Raw genomic sequence first — 12572 nt, 5'->3', positions numbered from 1 at the left:
TGCGTATGGACGTCGCCGTTGACTTGGCTGAGGACAAACACCACCTGCTGAATGGGAAGCTGAAGCCCTTAGAATGGGTGTAGACAAGCGTAGCTTTTCTAAGGAGCACTCTAGTGTGGCCAGTGTAGCGCACGCATGGCTATCAGGTGGTGGAGTTTTGTTACCTTCTGTATTCTTCTGACCCACCCCGTGGCGTCTGTTATATGGCACTGCGAAAAGGCATCATGCTTCACAACTGGCAGAATAACAGAGTAGCAGTTTTGACCACAGAATGCAGCCAAAGTTAAGAACAACTTCAAGAAATACAAAAAGGTGGCATTTTGTGCTTTATTTTACAAAGTAAAAATAAAAAAAACAAATCACCATCAAGTATAGGTTAACAGCTGTACAGGACAAACTACAAAGTACAACAACATTGGTTGATTGCATGTCTAGACCTTCAATTAATAAAAAGCAATTAAAAATAGAAATCATTATCAAAATTGTCACACAAACAGCAGAGCTGACTGACGTCAGTTGGAAACTTATTTGGATTTTTTGGGTGTTTTTGCTGTCCATTTTTTCTTAGGTGAGGAGGAATCATTGTTGCAGCAATCACAAACCCAGCAGCCTGTAACAAAACAACACAGCGCAATTAGCTTCAGGCAACAAGCAACCCGACAAGGACACACAACATGAGGCCATTACTTATACAACAGAGCACTCAATGGGAGAAAACGTCAGTTGGCAGATGACCAGTTCCTAGGGCTGAAAGACTACTTTTATATCAAACTTGCAATCTGAAAGTGTGCAATTTCAAATCCCACCAGCTGCAATTTTAATAAGAAAAACTAACAGAGATTGCGCTAAAAGCAACGCTGTTACCTGATGGTTAATATGGTAGGATGTTTCTAGGTGGCGGTTATGGTATCCCCAGTAGTTGCTATGGTATCTCTGGTGGTTACATCGGTGTTACATGGTTGCTATGGCATCCGATGCACAATCACTAACTATAGCTTACATTATCAACAATGTTACTTATATTTCATTTGATTTTTAATTTGAATGCTTCTTCTCTTTTAAAATCAATTGTTTTAATCATGTTTTTCTTTCTATTCATTCTTCTATTCTATTTTCATTACTTTGTTACTTTTAAAATGTAGATTGGTATGCTGTAGTGGGTAACACCCCTGCCTTCTGTAGACTGGGGTTCAATCCACCATCTGGGTGAGCACCCTACACTATACCAAAAAGAGTCCTTGGTGCAAGACTCCTAACACTACCTTTGCTTACCTGTGTAAACTGATCAAATTGTAAGCTGCTCTGGACTTTTACGAAAAAAAAAAAATTGAATAAAAGGTATTTTAACATTTGTAAAGCACTTTGAATGACTGAAATGTATGAACCAATCAGAGGCAACCAAACATCCATGTGCTGAGATATCACAACCACAACTAGCTGGTAGACTGGCACATTAAATGTTCAGCATTCAGGCCAGAAAAAGTGCATATTCTAATCTTCCCAGCCAAAAAAATAATGAAGAAAAATTGCAATTAAATATCTTTCCCCAAGTCATTCAGCTCTACCATTGGAAGAGAGCGTACCCAGCGGAATGGAGTCCATGCCTACGCAGAATGTGTGGAAGCCACGATCACACTTGTCACAGAACATCATCTCCTCCTCATGGTGCGGCTGCTCACAAACGGTGCACGTCTTGCACTCCATACACTGCCATGGGTAGGTCTTTATCAGCACCACCAGCTCGGCACTCATATCCAAGCAGGATGGATGACCTGCACACACAGATGTGCCTCTCTCAACAATGTGGACTCAGAACAGCATAAACCAGGAGCTTCACTTCCAGAGCTGTAAGTGAGAATGACTACGTACAATTTGCTGTGCATTTTATTGAAGATAATTAGAATTAGAGGAGGAAGGTGCAAAAATGTTTACAAGAGTTTGTGGTACCAAAGCTAGTAGACGAGTTAGTGATGTAGCCAAATCACAAAGCTTTTAACATCAATTTATTTTGTATGTAAATCATGTTTACTATTTCAATGTGACATTATATTCAATGTGTTGACCGAGATCAACAAATAATACCTTAATGCTCACCTATGGTCACATTTATGATGTATTTATTGTGTATTTTATTGAAGATTATTGGAATAGAAGAGTTAGAAAGTGCAAAAATGTTTACAAGAAGCTACCAAAGCTAGTAGTCGAGTTAGTGAGGTAGCCAAATTGCAAAGCTCTTTAACCTCAATTTTATTTAAATGTATATCTCTCACTATGAAAATTTCTACTGGAAATAATCCACTAAGCCACTAAGACTCAGTTCACATTTCTTGTTTACTATGAAAAATTAGAGGACTTCATAAAAAAAACATGGAAAAAACCATGAACACTAACTATTAGCAAACTGTGTAGTCACTGGTTAGAAAATGTGCTCTAGCACCACCTTCAGGAGAAGTCTTGAAAAACCCCGAGAGCACCACCTAATGTAGATGTAATACACAGCCGCCCTCTGCAGGACAAATTTAGATATTGGTAGTTTTTGGAGACGTTTACTTACCGCTATTATGACATTGGGAGCAGTGGATGAGTGCCTCTGGTTTGCCCTTCTTGTTGGACTCCTTACCCTTCTGGCATATGCCACATATAGCATTGGGAATGACCTTAGGCTGCAAGGGCAAAGCAATGCTATAAAAGCCATGGCAACCAAAGGGCCTACAACACCCATAAGCCTGTGTGCTCACAAACTGATATTTTAGTCTCAATTATAATTCAATGAACAGGTCTAAATGAAGTAACGTACAGAACCGCAAGCAACAACAAAATATCACCCTATAGACCAGATTTAAGCACTTTTTAAAAGCACATTTCAGTCAGGATTAGCAGCAGTTTGTAAGTTTTCAATTTCCCACAAATGCTTATATAAAGTACTTTTACATAGAATCACAACTATTCATTACAACTAAAGCATAAACACGACTGTAAAAATCCTGAAAATAATCACTTTTTATATCACAATCAAAACTCCACTGATGCTTGAAGTAGTTTTCAGTGAAGATTAATTATTAAAACAGTGTGATGTGATTTTTCAAGTTTTCCCAAACAGACTAAACCTGCTAAATTGCTCATGCAGTCACTTAATCATCCTTTTTAGCAATATCTGCAAAATTCTACACAACTTCTCACATAGGTAAGTGATAAAACAACCATCAGCAAACACAAGTAGAAGAAAACACTGTTCATATTCCAAGCTTTAGGAGCACATGGTATGAAACACAACCTGAAAACAGGCACAATATTTTCATTTAGTGCTCACACTAATAAATAAAATAGGTCTGCAATCTACTTTCTTTAAAACCGTTTTATTCAAATTCTTAACTGTGATATTTCCTCTAAATACTAACATGTCAAAAGGCCCTACTATAAAACCGCTCAAAAGAGAAGGTGATAGCATTTTTTTTTTTTTTTTTTTGAAACAAACAGCAAATGGAAAGAGAGGGTGGCAATCTGCGGGTCAGACAAATTATAGACGTTAGTAAAGCTCACAGTTAAGTAAATGAGATGATAAGCCTTCATTTTGTCACAGTCAGAGTTCTAACTGAATTAATGCTGTTTACAATTGCATTTAAAAAAGGGGCAACAATATATATGCAAAGAACATTGTAGTTACACTATGACAACACATTTAACAAGACACAAGCAATTATATACAGGATGAAGAATAACTCAACACCCTGTACAGGAAAAGGATCAACAGAAGCTGTACCTACTGTGTTCTAAACAAAAACAAATGTAACAGTTTAATATGTGCAACAATTAAGGTTAAAATGCAAATACTAATTAGCTAATCTACTTCAAGAGCATGCCACAAATTCTCAAATGTCAAAATATCAATTGTATTATGGCAAACTGCAGATTTTGGTGGTGCGTCTATAAAATATCCAAATTTCTGCCAAAATTTGACTCATTAACAAACAGAAAAGTTTATGCAATTTAAAATTTCAAGAATATTCCCACTTGTATCCATTTATAAGATAATGTGACGCTGTCGTGCATGAATAAAATAAAAATTTGGAACATTCATTTAGTACTTAAGTACTAAATACAATACAGTTAAGTACTTAAGTACATAAATATGCAAAATATTCTGGGTGAAACAAGATTTCCAAAAAGAATGCAAGTTTCAAGTATAGTGTTATAAACTATGGTTTACTTTTAGAGGTAGATACAGTAAAATCAAAACGTAATGGACTTAATAAGGGACACTCCTATACAGTGCAAAAAAAAAAAAGATCTATCTATTTTTAGAACAAGAAAGGCTTCTACATAAAACCACACTTTAGAAAAGAATGTTTACTCATGTAAAACAGTCTTGATAAACTGATAAATTACCTACTGAATTATAATCTTTATTGCAATATGTAAAGTATAATTTTCTATGATAGCAGAAGTTCTTTTTGCCAAAAGAAAAAAAACTAGTGTTGTAGTCTACTTATTAAAATAGTGTTCTCTTAGACTGTTTGTGAAGGTATATCTTTTGTTGATCCATCAAAGTGCATTGACAAGAAGAATAAAAACAAAGAACTTATCTATGGGCAACCAAAACATCCGTCAAACATGAAATGCCAACTGCTCAAAAAGCTCAAAAATCACTGGCATTCTGCTTGACAAGTGTTTCATAGCAAAACAACAGTTTTTGCAATTTAGTTTAGCAACTGCATACTAGAACAGGTTACTGGACTAAAGGTGAATTCTACCCAAATATAAATGTACATCACTCTTAATTGCTTGCAACTAATATTCTGGGTGCTTTCAACTGCTACACACCTTCCGAAACAGAAGCTTAGCTCCGGGATTTGTTTAACCAGTATGATAACATGTTATCCAACAAGTCTAAAAACAGAGTAATACACAGACACGAACGTCATTTCAAGCTGAATGTCAGTGATACGGTATCAATAACATATCAGTGACAAGCAACTGCGGCAATATATAAGGAATTTTATTTTTGGGTGGAATTCCATTTCAAGAACCAAGAACCTGTTCAAATACATAACTTACTTTCAATGGTTCCGTATTCTAGATCTATAAATCAGCAGCCATATCTGCACACTTGCCTTTTATTTATCTGACAGCCTGGCAGTCAAGAGGTATTTTTTTTTTTTATCTTTGTAATGTTCATATGGTAAGGATAAATAAGAAAAAGTGTGCAACTCAGCAATAAAGCCTTAAAGTAATGGCAGTGCCACGCAAAAAAGTTATTGCTCCAAAACTGTTAAAAACTTGAACCCTCAGGAGGGCTGAGTGGCAAGGACCACCAAAAAAAAGAAAAAGTTCAGCTGATGAGTGCAGTCCCAGCAGAGAGCTGTAACCTCTAGATCTGTGTGCACATACTGTGTGTGTGTTGATTGTGGATGAGTAGGATCAAGTCAGATGAAAAGAGGGTTTCTCTGGTGAAAGTGCTGGAAAAACCGAGAGGTCAAAATAGGGGGAAAGGGGAAGAAAAAAAACATATCAGGGGCTTTTCTCTTCTACCTTGTACCCAGGGACAGATTTGTGTTGGAGGGGGCGAGGAGTGGCGTCCTTGCTCTGGGTGCCTGCCCGATCCTTATTCTTGCCTTTGGATTGGACCCCGCTGTCCTGGCTGTCTCCATCTGAGGTGTTTCCGGATGAACTGTCCTATACAGAAAACATAACAGCTATCAGCTGAAATTCAACTTGGTATTTATCATATTCAAAATCATATAAAAATGTATCATATACTGCCATCAGATAGGCAGTCAGGAGTTAAACTCTTACAGAGGAGCCTTTGTTTTTCTTGCTGTCTTCTCCTTTGCCCTCCTCAGCATCATCTGAATCCCCATCACTGTCCAGGGCTGGCAGTTCAGGGTCCAGTGGGGGCTCATACAGTGCTGTGTTCAAGGGAAGGTAGCGCAGCTCATTTGGAGAGTACCTACAAGCATAAACAATCAAGAAACCCACTCAATGGTCTGCGCTAACAACTGTTATATTCTCTGATCAGGCTTAACCCCTTAACGAGCCATGGGCCCATAGACGGGGCCAAAGTTTCATTACACCCTTCTATAACATGAGAATAGCTCTATTAGTTTGCATCGAAGTACCCATACACACACACACACACACACACACACACACACACACACACACACACACACACCTTGCCAGTAAAAGGTTTGACCCTCTTTTGCCTTCAGAACTGCCTTCATTCTTCATGGCACACTTTCAACAAGGTGTTAGAAACATTCCTCAGAGATTGTTTGGTTATTTGAGTTACTGTTGCCTTTCTATCATCTGGAACCAGTCTGCCCATTCTCCTCTGACCTCTCACATCAACAAGGCATTTTCGTCCACACAACTGCCGCTCACTGGATATTTTCTCTTTTTTGGACCGTTCTCTGTAAACCCTAGAGATGGTTGCGTGTGAAAAATCCCAGTAGATCAGCAGTTTCTGTAATACTCAAACCAGCCTGTCTGGCACCACCAACCATTCCACGTTCAAAGTCACTTAAATCACCTTTCTTCCCCATTCTGATGCTCGGTCTGCACTTCAGCAAGTTATCTTGATCACTTCTACATGCCTAAATGCATTGAGTTTCGGCCATGTGAATGGCTGATTAGCTATTTGTGTTAACAAGCAATTGAATGGTTATACCTAATAAAGTGAGCGTATATACACATAAATTGAAAATTAAACATGTAGAGTTCAGTTAATATTTTAGCTCTGTCCAGTCATTCTGCAAGCAGTTCAACTTAAGATACAATTTAGAACCTAACGGTGCAAACCTTAAAAAATGAAATCCCGAAGGAAATTTAGCAAGAGCTACTGGAAAGGCTGCTACTCACAGCAGCGCCAGAAGTAACATTGTATGGTTGCAAGAATAAAATATTTTTTTGCTTGAATGGGGCTTGGTGGAATAACCCATGTGGTAATTAAGCATACCTTTTGTAGTATTCTTGGAACTGGCCTGGGATGAGGGCAACGGGATATGGTCCTGTCTTGGTCCTTTCTGGTGGCAGGACTTTATATTTCCCTTGAGGTACCTGAATTATCTGCAGAGAAAACAGAAAAGTTCTCTGCAAAGGTCCTAGAAATTTTACAGAAAGTAGCTATTTAAAAAATAGTCTTACATGCGTTTGAAGATCAAAATAAGCTCTTCTTTCCTCCATGCGCTCTCTGTTGAAATTACTGTTAAACTCAGCTGCCTTTTTAGCAGCTTTCTTGATGTACTCTGGCACTTTGCTGGCTTCAACCCTCTGAGGATTTTGCTGCTGCATATGCTAAAGAAAGAAAATAAAATGTATTACCATATCCTTTGCATAATTTATGATTACCTGTCAAAGAACCACAATATTAAAGAGGTTACACGATCAAAAGGATGACAGCAAATAACTGAAATGTTTAAAATACATTTCTCCATTTAAAGCTAAACCAACTGTGTACTTGTAGCCTAATCTCAAATTCAAGTGGTTCAACTAAAATTAGCATATTTTGTCATATATCTCCACATTTCTTTTTCCTCAATTGATTCTTACTTTGTTACTCGACATGTTTTTACATTTCCAAATGCACAAAGAATGTCTGTTACTTACAGCACTCAGAGTGCTTACTGAATATTCTTTAGTGATCCTTTGCCGCTCCCGCTCTTGAAGAATCACAGAGTACTCTGCATGTTTAACTGGATACTCCTTGATCATCAAATCAATGACCTCATCACTGCGCAAAGCAGTAAGTCCTGGTGGAGAAAAAGGGAAACATTCAAATGCAGGTACCAGATATTAGAACTGATCTTTCAATTAATAAACATATTACCTTTTAACATGTGCAACACTTAAATTATACCTGTAAATTGCTTTTAAATGGTGGTAGACCAAAAAAGTTGTGGGCAAGAGTAGTGTAATGTTTTGATTAATTAAAGCTCACCTAAAGTACACTGTGTCTCTGTGATAACATTTTGCTCCCGCAGGTAAAGTTTCTCCTTGTGAGAGAGATCTCTTCTTTCCAAGTCTAGGAAAAACCAAAAAGTAAGACACAACACCTCACATCCTAGTTGTTCCTATGGATTCAAAATACTGTGCTCAGTAGTCCTATGACAAAGTTTAGACCAAACAACATATTTGACGTGAAAATAAGTAAACAACCTCTGCAGCAAACTATATTTAAAATAACATTTTTCTACAATGTGTGTGTTAATGTAAACGCATATTTTACTTTATATTTGATTAACTTTACATATACAGTTACTTTATATTTGAAACATATTAAAGTAATTGTGGCATGTGCATAGGTTTGGATATCCTTCCAGTTGTAAACTGTCAAAACCTAATTAACTACTTCAGCCTTAACTGACTCATTGGGACTGGTTACGCAGGTCAAGAACTGTCATTCTGAATTGCCAGCTGATAACAAGAATGTACAGGCTATAAACATAAAGTGCTTAAAAAAATAAACATAAAATTTCCAATGTCCAAACTGTCATTAAGAACTGGCAGTTAATGGGAGCTGTGGAAGTCAAGGAAAAATCTAGAGGACCAAGAAAACTCCCAGGTAGGACTGCTTGTATGCTGGCATATCAAAACCCTAAAAGCAAAGCAAAACCCATATTTGACAGCAAAGGACCCACAGAAAAGTTTCTGACAGGTAAGTGGTTGTGTATCTAGCAGTACGTGAATCAACCAAAGAACAATTCAAATGATAATGCAAATAGCCTATTTTTAATTCCATTTGTCACAGAAGAGAGTAAACGTGCACGGTAATCATGGGTGTCATACCAGGATATTTCCGCTTGAATGAAGTAACTCCTAAATACTCGCTGACTTGCTCTTGTAACATGTAGTACTCTCCAGTATCGTCTGGGGGCCATTTGTACTCTGTCAGATTTTCAGCAGGAAAGTACGTTGGTCTGTAACAAATCACGAGATTCAAATATTTAAAAATGCAAGTTTGATTTAAATCTACACTATGTTAGGTTATAATAGCATAAAGCATTTGTCACGTCAAGAAAGATTTGATTTAGATTAATGGGATATAAGCCTACCCAAGTTCATGACTGGTCGTGTCGCAGCTCCTGGAACTGTCTCCTGAGCCCATTCGGCGTCTCTTTGGTGCTTGGCTGCCATCACTGGAATTCTCTTCAATGTCATCCTAAAAGAGTACAACCACAATCAAACCAATATACTTGGCAAAAAGGGTAAAAGAGAAAATCTTTTGTGTCCAGATGCCTCGTCTGCATGCATAAATACAGACACACACATTATAGACAAGGGCAGGAAATTATTGTTATGTTAGTCCTTAACAGTGTAAATAAAAGACATGTAATGTGTCCAGAATAATAACGAACAAAGCAGTAGATTCTAATATGATGATGTAGAAAGCTGTATAACACCAAGGAAAAGTAAATTAATGTAAATTGAAACGTACAGTACACTTTTAAAGAATAGTTGTTAGTCTTTAATTCCACATTGCATATGTTAAAATACTGTTAATATGGCAAGTGATTCAAAACTTTTGAACGGTGCTTAGCTGTTATAAATAACAAACAAACGAAACAAATTATATACAGCTAGCGATCTTCTTTGGACAGCCTATGTACAAATTATGTAAAAAAAATTCTATTAATATTTATAAAGTGTAATGATATACATACACACACACACACACACACACACACACACACACACACACATACATACATACATACATATATACATATACACATATATACATATATATACACATACATTTGAAAATGCCTGCAGTTATTTACATTGTGTGCAAATTTCGTAATGAACGGATCCACAGAAATTACCCAAAATAACCTGAAAAAAAAAAGTCTGGTTCCATTGCCTTACATTAAAAGTTGAGTATGTTCCTTCTCCTGTAAAGTTACCATGTTGGGGAGCTTTTGTTCTGACAGCAGCCCTCTATATATATATATATATATATATATATATATATATATATATATATATAAAACGTATTACTATAGCTACTATACACGTATAGCTTCTCGTGTGTTTTGGTTCCTACTTCAGCTACACGTTACAGTGGCAATGTTGTGGCTGCTCTATAATAGAAAATAATGTATTATATGCCTTTGTTAAATTAAACGACAGCATACTTCTGTGTCAATATCTTAAACCAAGTTTGACAGTGTTTTTATCCTAAACCACACAAGGAAGCCAGGTTTGGTTCCTTATTCGCCAGCTGGGGATCTTTCGTTCCACCTTAAATGCTGCAGCAGCTACATTCAGGCGCCTTAGCGCTGCAGCATTTAAGGTGGAACGAAAATTTCGAAGAAGAAAAGCTGGCGAAAAGCGGCCAGCTTTAATCTCGTATCCACATACGCCGCTGACACACAGAGTTAAATCAATTCACTCCTAACCCTGGAACGGTTCTCCAGCCGTTAGCTTAGCGTAGCTCCACTAGCAGATACAAAGAAAGCGGCGAGGTGCGCGCGCTCATCCGGGCCCTCTCACTAGACCGCAGCGGTCTTTTTTAAACATTAACAGCAAACTTTTCGGCATAATGCATTAACGCTTTCGCACACACCTTTAAAGACTGGGTTCCAGGCGTTGCAGGACTGCTGTCACATTGTCTCGGCGATAAAACAGTTGCCATTTTAAGTTAACACTCAATTACAATAATTACAGTCCGACTGGAAACCGAGAACACACAAATAGTTCCGTCCATGTCTTCAGCCCTTACTGTCTGAGTGACTCGGTAGTATCACGATATCACGACATTTTTCTGTCAGATGCTATTTAAGTTTGCTTTAATCGATTAATTAAATCGATGTACCACGAGTAAGGTCAACAAAATAGAATAAAAAAAAGAAATGTGGCAAAAGGAACGCCACTATTTTATGGGCTTAATACAATAAAGCCTACAATTTGCTGAAAATGTGGCAGTATGATGATATACAACATATCACCCAGCACCAATGGTGGAGCCTACAAAACTAAACGAGGTAAGATTATGGCAAAAATCATAATCACAATAATGTTGGTCATTTTTGAGATCACGTTTATTCAACTCCATTACTCACTGACTTTGGAAACACCAAGCATTTATTGAACTTTGAAAATATTGGATTTTTAGCATTGGATTTGGATCGATCTTGAAACGTAATTCAACTGAAAACCAAATAAAAAAGGAAAGTGGGGCACCAGATTTGCAATACAAGGCAAAATGAGAAACAGTATGTGGCACAATAGTTTTATCTCTACCATCTTGTTTTCATAATCGTAAGCTAAAATCATGATTGAAAAATCATGATTTGATTAATTGCTGAGCCCTATGTCCAACTTATGTAATTTAAGATATCTGATGTCATTTAAAAAGATGGCCAAATTATTAAAGTGTTGGATTTAAGCCTCAACTGATGCATGTTCAACCCTATTCCCCCTATATCTGCACTTTAATCAAATGAAAAAACAGGAGAGCAGTGACTGTATTGCTGTGGATCTCAGTCCTGTTCCTGGAGTAGCACTGCCCAGCACGTGGTTCCCTGCCCAGCATGTGGTTTTCTTGTTCTAACACATTAGTTCACCTCAGTTCATAGCTTATTAATTAGTTCATTGGTTGGATCAGGTGTGTCGGGAGAAGGGGAACTCTAAATTGTTAAGGGCAGTGGGACTACAGGAATGAGAACCATTGCTATTCTAGAGGAGACAAATTCAGGGATGATAGTGGGGCCAGGGGGGGTGTGGGGTGGTGTGAGTTCTGTTGCACCACCTGCTGCTTTAACTGTGTACCTGCAACTATGCAGAAGCAAATGGAAACATTTACTTGGTGGCATTTACTCATGATCATGAACTGCCTCATAATATTGGCGCATGTGTATTTTTGAATATTTTAAAAAGTTTGTCTGAATGAAGGGAACAAAAACAATGTACACCCAACAGACAGCCTGCCCTTATTCAAAAAATCAAAGTTAGATTTTTTGGCCAGTCACAGGAACCTTGCAAGTGTCTGTAAACACAGAGACTGTTGAACAGTTTGAAGAAACCACCATTCAGGAAAGCCAGGCAGGTCAAATGAGACCTAAGGATCAGAAAAGTGTCACCTGAGGCAAAAAATGACTGTAGCTCAGTCCCCTAGAGCTCGAACAAAGTAAAAGCATCCAGTAAGTTCCTTACATCTCTGGGGATTAATGCTGTGAAGCCATGCCAGGTAGCTTCCTGATGGACCTTGGCAACCTAAAAGTTATTTTGTGAAGTCATTATTAAGGCAAAGCATCCAAGATTTAAAAACATTTTTATCGGCCATTACGTTTACATTTTGTATGTTGGGTTTTATTGCCAGACGATTCTTTTCATATATAATCAAATTGTATTAGTTCTATATGAAACCTTAGTTGGTGTCTCGGTAGTTGTAGATGTTTAATCAAAATATAAAGGAATAATAGCCCATTAACATGCAAACAAAACAAAACAAGACAAAACAAAACATATTTTATGTATCTGAAAAAAAAAACAGAAGACAGTGACTAGGCCAATCTTGCTACAAGACTTGATTCAGGACCCCATGCTTACATGACTGGTCTCAATTAAAGCAA

At 37.4% G+C, this 12572-nt stretch overlaps 1 protein-coding gene across 2 annotated transcripts; it reads right to left on the bottom strand.

Moving 5' to 3' along the window:
• Positions 1 to 343: 343 nt before the first annotated feature.
• Positions 344 to 10665, bottom strand: phf10 (PHD finger protein 10). 2 transcript variants are annotated; one of them, XM_017690689.2, is made up of 12 exons: positions 10565 to 10665; positions 9051 to 9157; positions 8785 to 8915; positions 7937 to 8020; positions 7624 to 7748; positions 7144 to 7293; positions 6956 to 7065; positions 5794 to 5947; positions 5530 to 5673; positions 2555 to 2663; positions 1584 to 1772; positions 344 to 610 (listed from the first exon to the last, which is right to left on the bottom strand). In XM_017690689.2, the coding sequence occupies exons 1-12, from the start codon at positions 10631 to 10633 to the stop codon at positions 525 to 527; spliced, it is 1458 nt and encodes a 485-aa protein (XP_017546178.1). In that variant the 5' UTR covers positions 10634 to 10665; the 3' UTR covers positions 344 to 524. The 2 variants fall into 2 exon arrangements, with proteins under 2 accessions (XP_017546178.1, XP_017546179.1); XM_017690690.2 differs by having other exon boundaries at positions 345 to 610; positions 7606 to 7748.
• Positions 10666 to 12572: the final 1907 nt, after the last annotated feature.

This window comes from Pygocentrus nattereri, chromosome 5, assembly GCF_015220715.1.
Source record: "Pygocentrus nattereri isolate fPygNat1 chromosome 5, fPygNat1.pri, whole genome shotgun sequence".
NCBI classification, from domain to species: Eukaryota; Metazoa; Chordata; class Actinopteri; order Characiformes; family Serrasalmidae; genus Pygocentrus; species Pygocentrus nattereri.
This window is presented reverse-complemented; position numbering and strand designations above follow the sequence as displayed.

Coding starts and splice junctions, on each gene's coding strand:
- phf10 (XM_017690690.2), bottom strand. CDS start 10,633: ATGGCAACTGTTTTATCGCCGAGACAATGTGACAGCAGTCCTGCAACG. Junction 7,749..7,936: donor AGAGACACAGTGTACTTTAG/GTGAGCTTTAAT, acceptor TTTCTCCACCAG/GACTTACTGCTTTGCGCAGT. Junction 5,948..6,955: donor TTCCAAGAATACTACAAAAG/GTATGCTTAATT, acceptor TTATGCTTGTAG/GTACTCTCCAAATGAGCTGC.